This window comes from Rattus rattus, chromosome 3 (genome assembly GCF_011064425.1).
Source record: "Rattus rattus isolate New Zealand chromosome 3, Rrattus_CSIRO_v1, whole genome shotgun sequence".
In the NCBI taxonomy this organism is placed as follows: Eukaryota; Metazoa; Chordata; class Mammalia; order Rodentia; family Muridae; genus Rattus; species Rattus rattus.
In genome coordinates this window covers 201,471,035-201,491,067 of record NC_046156.1, presented here as the reverse complement: position 1 = coordinate 201,491,067, position 20,033 = coordinate 201,471,035, and the positions used below count along the sequence as shown (strand labels likewise).

The 20,033-nt window shown below is 49.1% G+C and overlaps 1 protein-coding gene across 1 annotated transcript; it reads left to right on the top strand.

Annotated features, from left to right (window-relative positions):
- The first annotated feature begins 9,013 nt into the window (after positions 1–9,013).
- On the top strand, positions 9,014–18,457 carry Otp (orthopedia homeobox). Its single transcript, XM_032896884.1, has 3 exons — positions 9,014–9,192; positions 10,465–10,874; positions 16,447–18,457. The coding sequence occupies exons 1-3, from the start codon at positions 9,156–9,158 to the stop codon at positions 16,975–16,977; spliced, it is 978 nt and encodes a 325-aa protein (XP_032752775.1). The 5' UTR covers positions 9,014–9,155; the 3' UTR covers positions 16,978–18,457.
- Positions 18,458–20,033: the final 1,576 nt, after the last annotated feature.

The following is a 20,033-nucleotide window of genomic DNA, read 5'->3' as shown; positions in this document are numbered from 1 at the left end:
CATCGCAGAAGGCAGAGCATCAATCAGTAAAGAAGTCTGGGTTCTCAGCCTTTGACAATGCCCCTTTTAAGCAGTCTTGAACTGTTGTGTGCTTGGATCGCTCTGTGAGAGAGATCAAATTCCATCTGCCCTAAGCCACTCCACTTTGGGATCTCCATTACAGCAGCTTAACGGTGCCCCACCTAACACAGAGCCCTCCCCCTCCTCCAGATGCTTCTCAGGGAGAGAGAAGCATAAAAGGAAAATGTCTATGGAAAGTCAACATCCTTCCAAATGGGTGACTTGGGGGACCTCTCGAAATAATAAATCCACATGTTAGAGCATCCAGGGGTGGGGAGAGCTATCCCTGAGCAGAAATGGCTGTGTCCATATGTTAGCAACTTGGGAAAGCACGAAAGATGGAGAAAGCCCCCCTGCTTCTGCCTTTCAGGCTCCAGTGTGGAAAATGCCTTTGGGGAGTGAATGAGAGAATTAGTGTAAGCTATGGATTTGGGGCTTTAGTGGGCTTAAGGCAGACTTTAATCACCCTCGATCCCTGTGGCCCCAGGGTGTGAATGTTAATCGAATTCACTTGCACTGCCACGCAGGGTAAGGACTGCTTATTCATGACCCATCATTGTGTAAGGGAACATGCCACCTGCCCAGGACCTATTTCTAGGGGTCAGAAGCTGTCCACCCACAAAGTAGATTTCCTGACAATACTCTGGAAAGTAGAAAAATCCTAATAGAGGTTTGGATTTAAAACTAACCCATATTTGTTTAGGGTGAGAGTATTTAAGATAGCAGTGCTTTGGGGGAAGGCCTCTCTCCAGCTTGTCATCACTAGACAGATGTGGCCAAGGACATACGTTGGTGACACATTTCACCTTGTGGCCCTTTATAAACTGAGAACATTCTACCAAAGCTATTCCATTAACTGGTGGCACTGAAGAGAGTTACTATCTTCCTAGGACGCCAGATTTCTGAGTAGAAACACATTACTGATGGAGAAGGTAAAAGAGTACCCTGAAACAGAGGGGCCAAGGCTGCAGCTCGAGAAGAGCCCATTCTGGGTGTAGGGAGACCCTGATCTTTAAAGAGGCATACGTCAAAGTCTTGATCTGTACCCTCAGAGATCTTGAAAGGTAGGAAAAATTTCAGGAGGCAGAGCCTAACTGAAGAAAACTAGGTCTTTTCGGTAGGAGAGCTGTGGCCTTGCAGGGGTTACTGGGATCCAGGGTCTTCTCCCTGCTTACTTCCTGGTCACCATGAGGTGAACGGTCTCAATCAGTCACGTGCTGTCCGGGGTCATCATTGCTTCCAAGGGAGCAAATGTCTGATGAACAGAATCCACCATAGCTGACAACTCTATGTAGGCCATACCAGTCTGAAAACCTGGCCAGAAGTAACATCTATCCATCTCCCTAGCACAGGGCCTAGCACATAGTAGGGTGAAGAAGAAAAAGGTGTCAGCTGCTGAAAGTCACAGTGTATTGATACTGTTCCTTTCCTTTCCAACACTGTAACTCCAGAGAAGGCTGACAATCCAATTAGAAACAAATCCTGAAGTCCAACTGCCTATGGTGGTCCATAACTTTAATACCAGCCCCCAGGAGGCAGAGGCAGAGGCAGAGGCAGGTGGGTCTCTATGAACTGAGGGCCAGCCTGGTGTACACAGGGAGTTCCAGGACAGCAAGGCCTACGATGTGAGACCCTGACTCAGAAAAACCAAAGAAAAAGAAAAGAAAAGCAAGCAAAGAAAACCCATGAGGTCTCATCATACATGGGCACCATGATTGGCATATGTATACACACCGTGACTAAGAAATTCAGGGCCCCTGAGCTATGGACCGGGAAGATCAGGGGAAGACAGGCGAAAAAGCTTTGGGTTAAACCAGAGTTGTGACTTCTCTAGACTTTAATCAAGTTTGGAAAACATCATGTAGAGAGTAAGTTCCAAGGCCCTTCCAGGCTCGGCTGGGACTCTGAACTTGGGTGTGGCACCTGCATTCCTGGGTCGGAGATCCCCCCTAGGGGCGGGGGGATGTGTTCCTCCTGCTTGCAGAGGTCCGGACTGACCCTGCCTCACACCAGCGCCTAGCAGGGGCTCCACGCTGCCATCCGCTCAGCCAGCCTGCTGTCCTCCTTGTAGTCTAGGGAAAGGAGACCCGAGCAGGCGCACTTGGGCACAGGGACGTGGCTGCAGCCAGGCTCTCCGCCGCCCGCCAAGGACCCGGCTGGATTACAGAGCCGCGGCCACTGGAGGAGACCGTGTGAGGCGGGCGCAGCGCCCCCTGGAGGCCGGGCGGGGTGGGGCGGGGTGGCAGAGCCCAGCGGCCGCTTTGCAGGGCGGCCCGGGCCTGCTGGGGACTTGGGCTATTTTGTGACTGCACCATCCACCCAAGCCTCATTACCACCTCTTAATGAGACCCCTTTACTCCGTGACGTGCAACCGCTCCATCTCATTAAGGAAATCGCTCTTCAATGCTGATTATTTTATTTGCAGCCATAATTATATTTCTTTCGGCTAAATCACGGTTTAATCGAGCCCACATGGAGGGCAGCAGCACTAATTACGGCGGGGGATGCGGCGGCGGCGGCGGGCGCGGGCCGGCCGGGGCGGCGGGGGTGCTGGGCGGCGAGGCGCGCCGCGGGGCGGCGGGCGGGGAGGGGCGCCGGCGGGGGGGGGGCCCGGCTCAAACACAACAACTTATTACTTCTAATTCCCCAACTGTCACCAAATCACCTGCACGAAACAAGAATCTAATTTGTTAAGCTGGCATGTCTGCAGATGGAAGATCGATCTTCACTGTAGATTTCTCTAATTGAGTGAATATAGACGCCCGGAATTAGCTGCACTCGGGCTGCTGGGAGGGGACAAGGGACGGGGAAGGGGGGTGGTAGTGCGGAGGGGAAAGTGTGGTGGGGGGAGAGGGAAGGAAAAGAGAAAAGAGGCGGGAGACACGGGGTCAGAGAGGAGGGAGAGTGGAAAGGATGAATGGCGTGCGGGACAAAAACAGGAAAGGGGACGAGGAAGAGAGAGTAAGGCTAAGTGGAGAAAAAAGAAAGCAAGAATGGAGGAAAAGCCGAAGAACGAGAAAGATCCTACTTGCAGAAGGCTAATTACCTATAGAATCCTGCCCCCACCCCCCATCTCGCCCAGCCAAGTGTAAAGTTGGCAAAGCCAAGACCCTTGTCACTCTGAGCCGGGCCAACTGCTTAGGAAAAGAGAGAGGTTGTGATGGAGACGCCGGGGCGGGGGAAGGGGGTGGCGAGAACGCCGGCTTCCGGAAGAAATGGCTTACAGAATTACATTTGTTTTTCTTGTGATTTTATTAAAAGTCACTCCTCATCTCCAGAATGCGTGAAAATATCCACTTTCCACTCAGATACACCGCATTAACTTGTTGGAGGCAAATTTGTTTGTTTGTCTATATTATTTATTCGCTACATAAGATTGATGCAGTCTTATTAGCGCTATATCTAGTTATAGAAAGAGTAGGGATGGGACTTTTTCTCTTCTTATTCCAATTACTAGCCTTGTCACCTAACTGAATAACGGATATATGATTATTTATCCTGAGTAAATAGAGATAAGAAAAGCAACGAACTTAACACATACAACAAAACCTGTGTGCCACTTATTATGTTCCGTGTGGCTAATTGGGTCCATTAAAATAACAGGGCAAAAGGTAATACAAGGGAAGCTAGGATAAATAGTACAGCCACAAGGCAAGTACTGATTCGTCATTGTCTGGTGTGCTTGTTTCTGCATTGAGGGCCTCCAGCGACAGTTGTTAGAAGGAAAAGGCTAGAGAGAAGGAAGCAAGCTAGGGTCTGGCGGTTGAGCCCGTGAAGAGTCGTGCAAGGGAACTGTCTGGACGATCTGCTTGTAGTTTGCCAAAGCAAAGGTGTGCAAAAAGTATTCAAAGAAACACTATCCATCCATCAACCCACCATTCATTCATTCATCACTTCCTGTATTGCCTCAAGCTCCCGGGTTGTGACATTAGTTGGGGACAGAGATCTTGCTTCTCTGCGCCACTGGCAAGCCCCAGCCCTGTAGGTGACCAAGCAATGGACCTTCAGCGCACTGCTCACAAAAGCGCATATCTAAGTACACAGGTCATGTATGAAGCCCTGCTCTCAGCGTTGGAAGAAGAGAGAAGATTGGGAGCTTAGGTCTGTAGTCGAGGTTCTTGTTTTTGTTTTGCTTTAGATTAAGTCAGCTCTGTTTGGAGACAATACAGGCTAAGTGCGTCTTGACCTCATGTCCCTCAGCTCGGGGCTTCGGAGGTCTGGAGGTTTGTACTAGGCCCAGACCGGTTTGACTAAGAGTTACAGATGCTCCTCTCTGCCCTGGAGAGCCCCCACCAGAAGAGGAAGGCGCTTTCTCAGTGAACCGGCAGGGGCACTCAGCCGAATCCTCCTAGGCTGTGGTCTCTGGCAGACGACTCCCAGAGAGTTCTCTCGTGCACAGGAGTGTGGAAGCGCCCATGGGGGGCACCCCTTTGTAGAGACTTTGCTCTCTCAGCTCTTGGTTCTACTTACCCACTCCCGCGAACGAGCCGCGGCTGGAGCAGCCAAAATTCCGGGATGGCCATGTGATTTAAGGACGCTTACCAGGACAGGGTGGATTCTAAGGCTTGGGGAGTACCACCTCTTGATTCCCGAGGTGGATCTGGGAGAAATCCTGGTCATTGTTGCAAATGTTTTGGGTCCCCGCACCCCCTCACCCCACCCCCACCCCTTTTCCGTCCCCTCCCCACGTTTTAATCTCTTCTTCCATTCTGAACCGAGCCTGAGCAATGCGATCTGATGTACGGTTGCTTTTGGGTTACTGCATATCTGGAAAAGTAAACAGGAGTGTTCAAGTCACTTGATTTGTTTTCCGTAAGCAAATAATACCCCCCAAAGCATGGCTGTAATTTACCACGAATTAAAATTGATTCTTTTCATCAGGCAAGAAAATAGGAAAATGTGAGATCGTTAATTATTGAGGGAGGCGCTTCTCATTAAAGGGAACAATGTTACGATTCAGCATCTAATGGCAGGGATGTGAATAACGACGCGCCATATTTCAGCCCACTGTCTGCACAGAAAAGAGCCGTTCACAAACAACGCAAGCCTACAGTTACATTTAATAAGCACCCGAGATTCCTGTAAGTGGAAAAAGCAATTAGGGCCCTGGGCATACTACCCAATTCTTCCTGGAGAACCCTCTATATATTTTTATTTTCCCTGTCTCTGTCTGTACAAAGGATTTGCAATGATAGCAGAAACACAATTAGAGAGAAAATCAGAATTTTAAACCTAATCTGCATAAATCCATCTTTTGGGCTTGGTGCCGGGTCTCTCCATCCCACTCTCTTCCCCTGCCTGGCCCACCTACACCTTATTTCTAAGACTCGTTCCAAAATTGGATGGCAAACATGAATGGCCTTGTATAGTGGGTGTACTTGTAATTCTCATAGCTACAAGATTAAAAAAACAAAAACAAAAACAAAAAAAACAAGCACCTCTCTCCCAAAGTCGACTTCTCACAGAGCCACCAAGTTCTTGGTCTGGGGCTCCTGCCAAGGGAGCCAGGAGCCAGTTCCCTGGCCTTTAACGGTCCTTTGTGCTTTCTTTAAAAGGAGGGGGGGCGTGTAGGAAGAAGAAGAAAAAAGATTTCCCTGTGCACCGTCCCTTGGCAGGCTCTTGTACAAAATTCAATCTCTATTTTTTATGAGTAGTAAACTGTCTAAATAAATTTTATTAGGGGCAACCAATATATTTTCTGGTAGTTCCCTTTGTTCCGCTTCTACGTGTGTGTAACAGTCTAAAACCTATTTATTGAGGAAAAATCACTGGATCCGTCATAGAAAATCCTTTTACTTTGCTTTGAAGTGATTTCTGAAGACATTCTTGTCATTCCGAAGATTTGGGGGCCATTGCGCTAAAGCCTCGCCTTGTTAGGGACTTCAGTTCCCATGATCATGTGGGAAATGCTTTGAATTATCAACAGCTATGGGCCTGACCGGCACTTTCCCGGCTGCCCCAGGAACGTGGGAAGATGACGGCGAATAAAACTCTGGTAAATACACCTCAAGCGCTGCCCAGGTGGATCCAGACGCTGGCCAAACCAGTTGCAGAGCTAGAACAGAGAGTGGGGCTAGCATTTCACACCCAGGCTCTCTCTGCCTCCCCGCCACGCCTGCTGGCTGGCAGCTCCGGGCTCCAGCTCGCTCCCTCCCCACCGCGACGCCCCCAAGCTGCCCCGTCACCCCCTCCCACTCTCAGATTTCCCTTTTTCTTTTTTTTCCTCTTTCCTCTCTCCCTCCCCTCTCTGAGGTGCTTGTGCTCTGAAGTCTTGGAAGAAATGATTTAGTTTGTTTATACTGCTATAAAAATCAAGACCAATAGAAAAGTCATAAAATGAAGCGGGCTATCAATCACGCCGCAACATTGTTATTCAGTGGTTACTAACAGAGATGGATAATCCTTTGATTTTGTCCTATTGTTATTACTGATGTGTCTTCACATTAACTATTACACATTCATTTATCGACCTGAAAGATACAACAAAACAGAATATACGAGCGAGTGCGTGTGAGAGGACGCCAGGCACCGAAGGCAGCAGATCCAGAGCTGCTGCGGGATCCGACACCAGCGCTGTGAGCACACACTTGTAGGCTCGCGCCTGTTCTCTTCCCAGGTGACCTCTCAAAGTCTCTCACTTAAGCAGCCAGGTCACCGCAGGACCGGACTTCCCATACTCTTCTACCCATCAGGCCACGGGTATCCCACCTTCTGGTTCCTTCTTTAGTCACTTGACTACACCTCTACCGGGCTTCCAGGCCTGAATACCCAGAAAGCCAGTAAACCTCCCTGGTAGTTCGAAGCCCCAGGCCAGTCCCAGGGGCGTGTTCTTGTGCCAGGTCCTGAGTGTACAGTCCCGCCCTGGGAGGCTGAACTGTCCCCTCCTGCTGAGCGCGCCCGAGTTGTCAAAACTGGGGAGCACGGGGGAGGGTGCATAGAGTAAAATGAAGTTGCTACCAGAGGGGCTCGGTTTGCTTTAGGGCTTGGAATTTCCCTTTGGGGAAAGGGCACCGGGCGCTGGCCGAAAGCCCCCAGGCTCCCAAGCGTGCTGCGGTCGCCTAGGCTCCTCCTAGAGCGCATCCCTGGCTTCCAGCTGGTGCAAGACCGGGTTGGTACCCGCTGCCCGGCGGCCGCCGCAGCCCCGCCAGGTTCCGAGCGGCGGAGTGAGCGGTCTCGGAGCTCCGAGACACCCGCGTAGCCGAGACCCTGCACTCACAAGCGAGCGTGCACCGGTGCAAGCCCGCGCGCCCGGCTTGTGCACCGCAGGACTTTGAAAAGGGCTGAGGAAGGGAAAGAGGAAACAAAACTGCTCCGGAGTTGCTTCGCCGCCTCCTTTGTCTCCTTGCTCTTCCCTGTCACACACACAGTAAAGGACACACACACACACACACACACACACACACACACACACCCTCGCATCTGCTCTCAGGCAGCGTTTTCAATGTTTTGTGTAAGTCAATTGGGCGACGAACAAAAAAAGCCATTTGTTCGGTATTATTTAAAACAGACTTCAGAGGGCCACCCTTTTGTGGAAGCTTTATTTGCACTAAATGAATAATCTTAATTGCATCACCCTCGAATTAAAAATCAATGTTAATCAAGTTGGGAGCAGTAAATATCAGTTTTCATCTTGCCTTGGGTAGAGGGCATTTTTCTTGTGTTGCAAATAAAAATACAAGTCAAATAACTTTAAAGGGGCATCATGTTCTGCCGCAAATACAATTGAAACGGATTGTTTGGGAGCAGATCAGAAACGGTACAGAATTTTGCACTTAATTTCCTCAGTTAACATTTACAATAAGAACCTCTGGGCTTGACAGCCAAGTCTAAACAGTAGTAAATTAGTACAAATTTATACTGATTTTACTCTAATAATCGTAATAAAAGCTTATAGATTTGGCACTAATTACATAAATGCCTAATGATCTTGAAAATTACTCTGGTTAGAAATATATTACTAATCTAAACTTTGTTGTTGGCTGGCTCTGAAAAATCAGAACATTAGAAATGGTTCGCTTCACTTGTGCAAAAGCACTTTAAATTGTTCAAGTAGTTTAACATATCCAAGAGGAAAATAAAGAGCGCTTAACTTTATTTACTGCCCTAAGTGGCTTGGGTCGCCTAGCTGAACTTAGAAACTTTGACCGAAAGAGCAGGTTGGGACCTGGCTGAGAGTGTAGGCCCATCGGGCAGGGGGTCCTGGAAAGTAGCTTCTGAATTCTGGGGGAAGGCGCACTGGCGAAGTCTCCCCCGCCCCCAAAGCGCACAGCGGACTTAGGCAGAGTAGGGGAGCCAACTTCCTCTTTACTCTCTAGGCTCGCGCTGGGATTGGGGCTCAGTAGGCCACAGTCTGGGTCTCTAGCGAAGGCCTGCAGAACAGTGGCAGAAATTTAGGGTCCTTCCAGAGGCGGTGACTTGGCCGCCTGGTGAGCTAGAGCTTCGGCTACAGCGGTCCAGTGTGGTCTAGCTGGCACGGGTAGGGGCGGCGGGGGCGGGGGTGCTGTGGGATGTGTGTGGGGGTGGCGACTCTCAGGTCATGCAGAGGTCATGCCCTGCTTTGATGTCTGAACTGCTCCTGTTCCAGGGACACCCTAGCTCTGAAACGCCGAGCTGCGCCTGTGAAGCGAGCAAGGCAGGACCAGGAAAGGGAAGGTGTGCCTGGAGAAAATCTCTGGGAAGAACTGACCGAGGCTCGGCCCAGAGGCCCAGGGCGAGGCCAAGGTGGCCGCTGCTGCTTTAGCGGCTGCTGGAGGCTGGAGCTGCCTGGGCTGCGGCCGCCGCCTCCTCCCGGCAGGCGCAGGCGGGCGGGCGGGCGGAGTGGGGGACTCTCCGGGCGCTGACATTTGCAGGCTGCCCTCCTGATTGGTCCCCTCGCCGAGCTGCTCACGGGTTCATTCAACTGTTAAGCACCTCCCCGTCTCTCTAAAGGACATTATAATGCAAGAAGCCCCCCTTTTAACCACAAACCGAATTTTCTTTCATTTAGGTGATCTATATATATCTATATCGTATAGCTTATAGCTTATATCTATTTTAAATAACTTAAAGCCGCTAAAATTTGGGGGGGAACAGCTTTCGCCCTGGAGCGGTGCGCGATGCTGTCTCACGCCGACCTCCTGGACGCCAGGCTAGGTGAGTGAGCGCCTCTCACCCGGGCAGCCAGGAGAAGCCGGGGCAGGAAATTGTCAATTTGTTCCTTATTTTACCTTAATGCGCCCTAAATGGACTAATTTCTTTAAAAGTAATTGTGCTGTATTAAAGTTTAATTTGATTTAACATCGTCTTAAAAAAATCTATGGAATATGTAGATTCCAAAACAAAACGGAGTTGGGAATGCTGACACTTTTGTTTTTCTTATTTTTTTCTTCCTCTCTCCCCTTCGTTATTGTTATTATTATTATTTGGAAAGGAGTTCTAGCCCGCGATAATTTGTTTGGAGGTGTTTCTCTCTGTTTCCACTCTTGTTTGCTTTGATTTGGAATTTCTTTCATCTTTTTTCCTTTCTTCCCTCCTATCACTTCCTCCTCCTCTGAGTGTGCTTAAATTTGTTTTCTTAAAAAAAAAAAAAAATTCTGGCGTGAAGGAGAAGCGGCTGTATGGAGGTAGATTGGCTAAATGTGCTGGTTGAGAAGAAAAGCCCAACTCATCCTCTCAGGCATCCCTGCCTTCTACAAGGGACTCGGTATTGCCAGTGCCTGGAAAGGACGAGCCGCCGTTTATTTCTCAGGAGAGAAAAGTTGAATTCTCTAAAGTTTGATTCACTGTTATGGCTATCGCGTTTACTCGAATTTCCTTAGCGCTCTCTGGGTTACCGGGTTCTGGGTTTCCGGCTTGGGAGGCTTCGGTGATGGATGTGACTCCAGTTCCCAAACACTTTCTCTGATTTGAGGGGGAGGCGGAGCTGATTTGGGTTTATTTTGAGGGGTGGAAGGCTTGGAGACATATTCGTCTTCCGAAAGTCAGAGGGAATTGGCCAGAGTTCATTTAGCGCCTATGGTCAGGAGGAGCAGCCTCCAAGGGCTCTCTCTTATTTTCTTTCTCTCCCGCATCCCCCGTCTAAGGATTTTCTCAAGGTTTCCTGGGACACCAGGGTTACAGTTAGTGAAAGGACTCGGGCGTCTTTCATTGTCAGGCCTGGGAGTGGCTTTTTTGTGGGAGACAAGAAATCCGGAGCTGTGAACCACTAGAACGGACTGTGGAGAGAAAGGGAAGGCCAGGAGATGTTATTTCAACCTAGCTGTCCAAATCCTGGGAAACCGGGCTGAGGACCAGGCAGTTTCCGCCGCTGGGCGAGCGTGGGCGCGGAGGGAGCGGTGGATGGGGCTGAAGCAGAACCGCTCAGGGAACACACCGGCTCCTCACGTCGCCAGGACGGTACTGATCGAGACCCCCTTCCCTCCTCAGGTATGAAAGATGCCGCCGAGCTTCTGGGCCACCGGGAGGCGGTGAAGTGTAGGCTGGGCGTGGGGGGCTCTGACCCTGGGGGCCATCCAGGGGACCTGGCGCCCAACTCGGACCCAGTGGAAGGAGCCACTCTGCTGCCGGGCGAGGACATCACCACCGTGGGCTCTACTCCTGCTTCGCTGGCGGTGAGCGCCAAAGACCCAGACAAGCAGCCGGGGCCCCAGGGCGGCCCCAACCCCAGCCAAGCCGGCCAGCAGCAGGGCCAACAGAAACAGAAGCGCCACCGGACACGCTTCACCCCAGCGCAGCTCAACGAATTGGAGAGGAGCTTCGCCAAGACTCACTACCCCGACATCTTCATGCGTGAGGAGCTAGCGCTGCGTATCGGGCTGACCGAATCGCGAGTGCAGGTACACCGGGCTCGGGCTCGGGGGAAGAAGGCAAGGAGGGGTGGGAGGGTCGAGCACAAAGTAGGTATCGTGTCCTGCTGGGATCCTGGGCTGTGCGCCTGTTGTTACTGCACTCCAGGGTCGGAGGGGCCCCCCACTCTGTCCAAACATTGGTTAGGAGGACCGACAGGCCCCCATGGACTTCACTGTAGCCACATCTCTCACCTCAAAACTCCTCATATGCAAGCCCCGTGTTCTGGGACTGCGGGGTTCAACTCCCTCCTCCGAAGAAGGGAACCTTCCTGTCTCCCCAGAAGCTAAGCCCAGTGCGCACCTTGCTCCAACTCTACTGACAAATGTTTCGGTACCCCGTTATGAGTTTCTATTGTGAATTTGGATAAATGGGAGAAAGGTCATAATTATACAGAAAACAAGAAAGAAGAATCACGGTGCAATGGTTGCCTTTAAAAGGAGGGGTGGCATCCTCAAACTTCCAGGTGGGGTTTTATCCTCTTAAATATCACCCTCTCTGGTCTTTCAGGCAAGTACCCTCAGCTTCGTTGTTTTCAAAGGCTTTGGCCTTAGGTAATCTACTAATGCGCCGGGACTGGCCGAGAATACTCCACCACCTATGAACTTTGAGTTTTTAATTCTAATAAAATAATTAAGATTCTCCCAAGGAGCAAGGCAGGACATGAGCACTGTGTTTTGTGGATATTTGACCCAAAAAAAGAACTTTTCAGGTCAGAAAGGTTACATCGAAATGGAGGAATTCGTTATTGTGCCCACAGTTTTATTCAGCCACTCTCCAAATTGCGATTATATGAAATCTAGGAAATTTCACCTGTATCTCTTATGAAAATTGGGAGAGAAAAATGTAAGATTAATGAACCCCATTTTTCTTTCTTTCGAAAAGACTGGCAAGGTGTACTATTTCATTGGCGGGCCCCTGGGCGAAGCTTAGCGCTTAGCTTTGAGCTATCCACGGTGCTGAAAATATTTCGTTGCTACTTAGAACCTTTTTCTCTTTCCTTCTAGAATCTTGGGTGGTAAGCTGAAAAATTTGTTAAGCCAGTGCTACCTGATTTTGCAAATGAACTTTAAGAACTCCAGATTTTTATATTTGATTGGTCTGAAAATTAGAATTTATTTCCATTCGACATTTGTAGATCATCTAAACGGGAATACATACTTTTGTTCTAACAAGAAACGAATATCCCAGGGACTTAAAATGGTCAAATTAATAGATAAATATTCACAATGACTAATATTTTTATTCAATATAAATCTTGGTATTTGTTAATGAACTCCGAAAAGCTTGAACAATGGGGCAAAGACATTACACATGTGAAGAGTACTAATTATACTCTATATTACAGTTCAGGCATATTAATGTTCTTTAAACCTTCACCTTACACTTCTTTTTAACTGTGGGTTCAAACTGTCATAGAAATATACAATCCCAATCTGTGCCAACAATAATACTTGATTGTAGGCTCAATATCGAAGAATCAAAGTCCACAAATTTACTTTTTACCCTCAAGAGGAATCTTTGCTATTAATTTTTGTTTAAAAGAGTGCAGTGCTGTATCTTAACCTAGACATATTGTTAATTAGTTCAAATTAAAATAGAACGTAGAATCACAAATAAAATATAATTGGATGGCTGATTTTTATGAAAAAAGAAAATGAGGTCTATTAAACTTTATTAGGTCTTCCAAAGGTTAATGGCAGTGATTCTTTTAATAGAAAAAGTTATAAATGAAATAAAATATAAACTGTGTGGTAGTTACTTTCAAAAAGTACACAAAAGAATATGCAAGAAGAAAGAGACAAAGTATGTTAATTGCTCTAGCATAATGTTCAACCAAAGATAATAGCTTGAGCCTACTGTTAAAAACAATTTAATAGAACAGCAATTTCAATATTTTTTAAAAATAATGTTTCATAGTTTAAAAAGTAATCAGATCAACATAACCTTCTTAATTAACATTTCAAAATGATTAACATTATGTAACGTAATGCAAAAATAATTTATGGGAAATGTATTTACTTCACGATTCACTGTACCATTGCTCCTTGACCAAATTCAAATTAAATAGTAATTGGTTTACATTCTTATATGATGAGTGCTTCATAGTTTTCTTTATAGTTAACAGATTGCCACACATTCTTTCCAGTATGTGGGCCACTGCACTGATTAAAAATGATCTAAACATTTAACTTAGTGCGCATGCATGTTTCCAAAGATCCCTTTAAGTCTAGACTGAATCACCCAGTATTTTGTTTTTGTCTTTATCTGGACTCTATCACATTTTGAAGTGTTTACTAAAGCACCTCTACTCACATGGAGGCCACTTCCTGTATGGTGTTGCTCCCTTTTTCTGGATAGTGTAATAAAACCATTCCTTTTATAGCATGCCATTATTAGAAACCAATTTCAGAATTATTTATAACCTGGAATGGCTTATTAAGCAGCAATGCGAGAATCATGCAAATTACGCGATCAAATGCAATATAATAAGCATAATCATTAGTCTCTAGCACGGATTAATTAACTTTCAATATTTTATTTACATAAAAACCAAATCAGTGAAATAACTTCTGCACAGTCAGGCTTGCCTTTCAATATTTTATACGAACAAAAATAATGTGCTGTAATTCCATTGACCGTGTCCCCTAGAATGGCCCTGTCACCTGCCACATCTTAATAGGGGGACAAGCTGAGAGTATTTTCTAGTTTTCTAATGGAATGAGAAATTGCATTTTCTTCCTCTCCCAGCACTATTAAAGTGTAATGAATTCGGCCCAGAGTTCACGGCTGGCTGATCGAAATGAACCTGAGATCTGGGCTTTAATACAGCTCCCCAGATTTCCTCCCATATCTGCACATTAATCATTTGCTGGATTCCAATGAGGTCTTCATAAAGCATTTGCTTCAAGTGTGTGTGTGTGTGGGGTATTCTTTCTTTCTCCCCCTCTTTTTCTATTTCTGAGCCATTTATAGCTGGGGAATTAAACGGGCTATATATTTTAAAATACATTTACAGTATGTCTATATTACTGTAACAGCAGATATCATGAAAGTAGATTTTTAGATTCCAACCCCCATTAGATTCTCACTGTTGTATTAAGCATTTTTCTGAGGAGAGCTGCATTTCAAACTGAGTACAAAGTTGGGTCTTTGGCTGTGGTTAATATATTTCCTGGAGTTGTCATCAGTGCATTCCAAAAATCTCCCTTAGGTTTTGTCTGCATTTTAACCTGTCATGCTCTAGTTTTCAAGTGGAAACATTCACATTTTAAAAACATATGCATCGTAGCTTGCAATGAGAGTGCGCAGGCTCCGTGCAGAATTTCCCCCTTGAATCTCAGCAAACCATGAAACATTAAAGATTTTGTAGCCATCCTTTGACTACTAACCCTCAAAGATAATTGAGCATGATTTTTCGATTATTCCTCTAATATTCCTTTAACAGTGGTTCTTTTCCTTGTGTGCATGAGCAGAGTCTGGATTCAGAAGCCTTTTTGGCAGCAATGTTTGCTCTTGAGATTCTGCTGAGCAGTTTGACATTGTTTTCTTTCTGTCGCTTCTTTCTCCACGCCTTCTGCCAACCTCCAAAACACCGACCCTTTAGGATTCACTAGCTCTGGGGAGTGTTAGGGATTGGTCTTGACTCTACCTTTCAAAATGTTCCTAGGAAGCTGCAAATTTTGGACACTGACAAGTCTCAGTCAAGGGTGTCCGACTTCCCAAACTAGTGTCAGATGAATGCTGCAAAGGGTCTTTGCGACCCTAGGTCTCCTCACTTTCCACCCAAGGCCAAAGGCTGCTAACAGCTCAATCCAGCCACAAAGACCCAATCGTCGCCATAGGGGCCCTGAAGCCTCACTAGTCCCCGAGGCACAGCTCTAGAGGGCTCATGCTAAGGGCATGCTATTGGGCATCAATACTGGGTTCAGCGGCATTGTGGGAAATGATGTACAAACTAGAGAAAGATAGAGTGGTGAGCGAAGTCCTAGGTAAGACAGGAAGACAAGGGCAGACTCAGAGAGAATTGTAGGCTGCAAAGCGGTTCACACCGGGAAGCAAAGATTATGCCTGCTTGCATAGTTATAAATTCTTAGTTTACCAAGAACGAAGGCAAATATACCCATATCCTTTTCTCTTCACTTCAGCTTGCAAATCAACGAGTACATAGATCGGATTACCAGATGAATCACCTTTGGAGCCAAAATTCAGAGAGCAGGTTGTGTTGGCCAACTTTTAAGAGGAAACTAGTTAATATCCGGTCTGCCCCCGCCACCATTTTATAGTTAGTATCGGTGGTTATCTCGCTAACTAGATTTTGAATGAAAAGTCTGCCAAGGAAGCACACCGAGAAAGCCCCACTCCCTTGCAGATAAAATCCAAATAGATGGAGATGGGAAATTATCAAGGTCGGATAGGTTGGTTGTTTAAGGATCACGCAGAGGAAATTTTGCTCTTTGATAGTGATTTTCACATTTGTAGGCACATTTGCCCTATAGGCTCTGGAATCCCTGGGCCAGAATCAGAAAACAAAAACTTGTTTTATGGATATTTTAACAAACAGTTCTCCCTGAAAAAAAAATGTCCACTGTCCCAGCAAATTTAGATTTGCATCTTGATCAGCATGAGTTTTAAAGCTGACCTCCTTTCCTTCGTATTGGTCAGAATTTTGCTTTAGTTTATAAAACGAGAGGCCTGTTGGGGTACGTGCAGCTTGCAGGTATCAGAGGACGTGTTATCACGAATGTGAAGTAAGTTACTGTAAGGCCTAGATCGAAGGCCCAGGCGTTCCGGACTCAGTCAGCAAGTTCCAGCACACCCGAATGGCGAATGGCGCAGAGAAAGGCGCCCTCAGAGTGTTTTGGAAGAGAGAGGGGGAGGAGCATTGTGTCAGTTGCTCCAAGCTCTGAGGGAGAAATCAGAAATCAAGGTAGCAACTAAATAACACCGTAGCTCAGTGGCTCACTTTGCCACACGGGTCACTATATTAACCTCTCTGCTCTGTCAACCGTGATGTTAGGGGCTTCCTTTGTCTTTCGATTTTGAAACTGTTTATGTCATTCGTGGCCTTTCATCAATTCCCAAATTTCCAGTGTTTCTGAAAATTCTATACCCCATCAGTGCTATAAGACATGCTATTAAGCCACATGGGTACTCATGTTTATCTTCATTTGTACACCTGTGGGTCGAGCCTTGACACATGCCTACTTGACGACAATGCACAGACTATGCCAGAGTGCAGCGGGTGGTGAACGCTGCACACCGTGGTATGTGAGGTGCTGTTTGCTCGGTGCCTTCTGGGCTAGAGGGCTCCGCGCCTTGAGAGCGCCGAAGATTCTGCGCTCGGTGGCGGTAAAGGGGACGTGCGTGGCTCCGCGGCAGCGGCGGAGAGCCCCGAGCTCGCGCTGGCTGTGGGGTGGTGTCGAGCCCGGAGCCGTCAGTTTAGCCTGGGGCTGAGGGATAGTGTGAAGCCGGGCTCGGGGGACCTGAAGCTCCGACCCGGCTCGCTAACCTCGTGGGGTCTTGTCTTCCTCCTCCACTCCCAACCCCCGCCCGCTGCAGGTCTGGTTCCAGAATCGCCGCGCCAAGTGGAAGAAGCGCAAGAAGACCACCAACGTGTTCCGCGCGCCCGGCACGCTGCTGCCCACGCCGGGGCTGCCCCAGTTCCCGTCGGCCGCCGCCGCCGCGGCCGCCGCCATGGGCGACAGCCTGTGCTCTTTCCACGCCAACGACACCCGCTGGGCGGCGGCCGCCATGCCCGGGGTGTCCCAGCTGCCGCTGCCGCCCGCGCTCGGCCGCCAGCAGGCCATGGCGCAGTCGCTGTCCCAGTGCAGCCTGGCGGCGGGGCCACCGCCCAACTCCATGGGTTTGTCCAACAGCCTGGCCGGCTCCAACGGAGCGGGGCTGCAGTCGCACCTCTACCAGCCCGCCTTCCCCGGCATGGTGCCCGCTTCCCTCCCCGGCCCCAGCAACGTCTCCGGCTCGCCCCAGCTCTGCAGCTCTCCGGACAGCAGCGACGTGTGGCGGGGCACGAGCATCGCCTCCCTGCGCCGCAAGGCGCTCGAGCACACAGTCTCCATGAGCTTCACCTAATGCCGCCGCGCGCCGCCCGCTGCGCCCGGGCGCCGCCCCCGTCCCCTCCCCCAGAACCCGGGCCGCGCGCGCCGGGATGCCAGCCCCTCCCCCTCCCCGGTGTCCCCCGTCCTCCCCGAGCCCCGGCGAGGTCGCCTCCCGAGTTCCCTCCCCGAGCCCGGCTCCCCTCGCCCCGTGCTGCCCGCCGCCTCGGCCTCCCGCTCGCCCAGGTCGTGCTCGCGCCCTCCTCCCGGCCTCTGCCAGGCGGCGACCCGGGCCACACTTCGGTCACCACCCTCCCGAACCCCCACGACCCCGCCTCGCCCGCGCCTCCCTTCGGGCTCGGTCTCTCCCCGAGCCTCACGTCCCTGCTCTCGCGCTCGGCAGAAAGCATCCTTCCCGCCATTTTACTTACCAGGGAGTCGACTCAGGATCTGAAATCAGACACCAATGGACTGGTTTGTGGGCAGAAACACGCACTCACGCACACGCACACACACACACACACACACACACACACACTATAACCCACGCTCAGACACTACACGCGCAAACACACACCGTGCATCTTGGTCACACACGGACGTGTTCAAGGTACAGCACAATGTTAGGGATTTTTGTCTTAAAGGTGGACAAGCATCTGCTACCAACCGCCTCAACTGAGGGCCCAACCGATGTCATTTGATTTAGCCCCGTATTCTTTCTCCGACCTCCTCTCTTTCTTTCCCGGACCACCACCCTACCCTGTCTATCCAGTCACGTCCATGCAACCCTCTATTGGCTTGCAAAAAAGACCGCTTTCTTTACAGCTCGGTTTTTCTTTTCTTAAGCTCAACTGTGTGAGGGGGTAGAAGGGAAGGCTTCTCAGGAGGAACAAGGCAGCGGATTGGGTGGCTGGAGCAGACTTAGGCACTTAATGTGATGAAGAGGTGGTCTTTCCCATTTTGATAGGCCTTTCTAGGAAGAACAAGACACACATGTAAGGAAAAAACATTTTCTTTCCTTTTTGTAAAAGCAAAAAGCCACACATCTCTTTTCTAGATCCTTCAAGACTGGTGTTCGTTTTGCTTCCTTTTCCGTTTTTCTCTTCTCGCTGCTCTGTGCCCTTGGTTGTTTTGTGGTCGTCCTATCGCGTCCTTCGTGCCCCCTCGGCCTCCTGCCGGCCGCCGGTGGGTGCAGGCGGACATCTACAACCCTGCAACTTTGTACAGAGAAACACAATCAGCTCTTTCTGCATGTGCTGGTCAAATCCAAACCCAGAGAACAGAAGCGCTTTCTAAGAATGAACAAACATGTGAAATAGGATGTTTTGTGTAGATAAAGCATTCTTGTTACATAACTGGTCAATTTGTGGTATGTTTTAACTTAATGTCTGTGCTTATTTATGGACTTTGGTTTTCTTAATAAATGTTTGAGCTAATATAAAGCATATCATTTGACTTTTCCGGACGCGTTTATATCGAGGTAAATGTAAGTGGAGAAAATAAAACCGTTTTCGGTATGTGGTACAGAGGATGATGGGTTCTGGTGTAATGCTGACTGGCAGGAAGCGGGGGTTCTCAGAAGGGCGGGGAGAGGGACAGCCTTAGCTGGGGAGGTGGTGGTTGGGGTGCCTGGGCCCTTCGCCCCTGCAATAGACTCGGAATTTCTTCCTGGGCAGCGCCGTGAGGTCATTACAGCGAGGCTGACTGCTGTGCAGCACACAGGGCCTGGCCTGCAAGGCCTGTCCGGCGGGAAGCCCGAGGCGCGAGCTTTCCACGCGAGCTGAGTATCGCGAGGCTTTGGGCCTAGCGCCGGGCTCTGGGGCAGGGCAGGAGGGCAACAGGGTCGAGCGCTGAGACGATTCTCGGGTTCGTCGACGGAGGCGCGGAGGGCGCCCCCCGCGGACTGCACGCGCCTGAGGTGAGGGCTGTGGCCAGAGGAGGCCGCGGTTAGAAAGCCTCAGCCTTGACAGCCGCCATGGCGTATCGCTAGGCCGCGACTGGTCCGCCGCGCGTGGGCGCAGCTCCCCAAGGGCATTGTGGGTAAGGCGGCCGCGGGCCTCTGCTTCCCAGGCAGCCCTGGCGGTGGCAAAGGCAGGATCCCGGAGAGGTGGCCCGTCCCGAGAGACGCCTGGTTTCTCCTCCGGCGTCCCCCGTTGGCCTGCTCTGGTTTTCTCGTAGGAGTCCATGCTTCGAGGTGCCAGCTGACCTCGGAGTTAGTTCAGCCACGTGCTGCCCGGATTTCCCTTCAAGGCGCGGTAGAAATTGCTGTTTCTTCCCAACCAGGCGGCGGGGAAGGTCGCCGGCGTGGTTTAGACCCGGAGGCAAATTGATATCACAGGCTTGCTTTGGAAAACTAACCAGATCAATCTGAAATCTAATGGTCCTTATAGGCATTGGGAGGGCACCCCGTTTCCCACGGGAGGATTTCTCATTTGGTTGCCGGACCCTAAAAGCACCCTTATCCTAGATTACAGTCTTGTGCCAACCTTAAGACCTACATGTAATGATCAACAACCAGAGCACAAAGGATCCCCTCAAAGGTGAAGGCGGAAAGGAATGATTTTCTATGATAAAACCATCTGTTCGTATTACATAAGGGATTTTTAACTATATGCAAGTCAGCGAATTTACAGGGTCTTTCAGTTGTACACTTCCAAAGAAACATGAACATAGTAAGAGAGAAGGTCGATAATTTTGGATTTCATATTAAAATGCAACCTTTCGTTGCATTTGAGATAGGGCCTGTATATGTAGCCCAGGCTAGCCTGGAACTTGAAGTGCTTCTCCTGCCCCTGCATCCTGAGAACCAGACCACTTGCACACCATGCCGGATAAAAATGGAACATTTCTGTACTTTTGAAATATTTCTTAAAATTCAGGACAACCTTCATGTTCATAAAGCGTCAGGAGATGAAGACTAATTTTTTTTGCATGTCTTATGTTCTCCCTTGTCTTATGCTAATGCTTAAAAAAAACCTTTTGGATACCATAATGTCTAGCTGCATTCAAGAGATCAGTACAAATCACCGCTGATGGCTTCACTAGTGAGCATGGAAGGTTGTTTACAAGGATGCTAATTTTACAGCTTTTTTA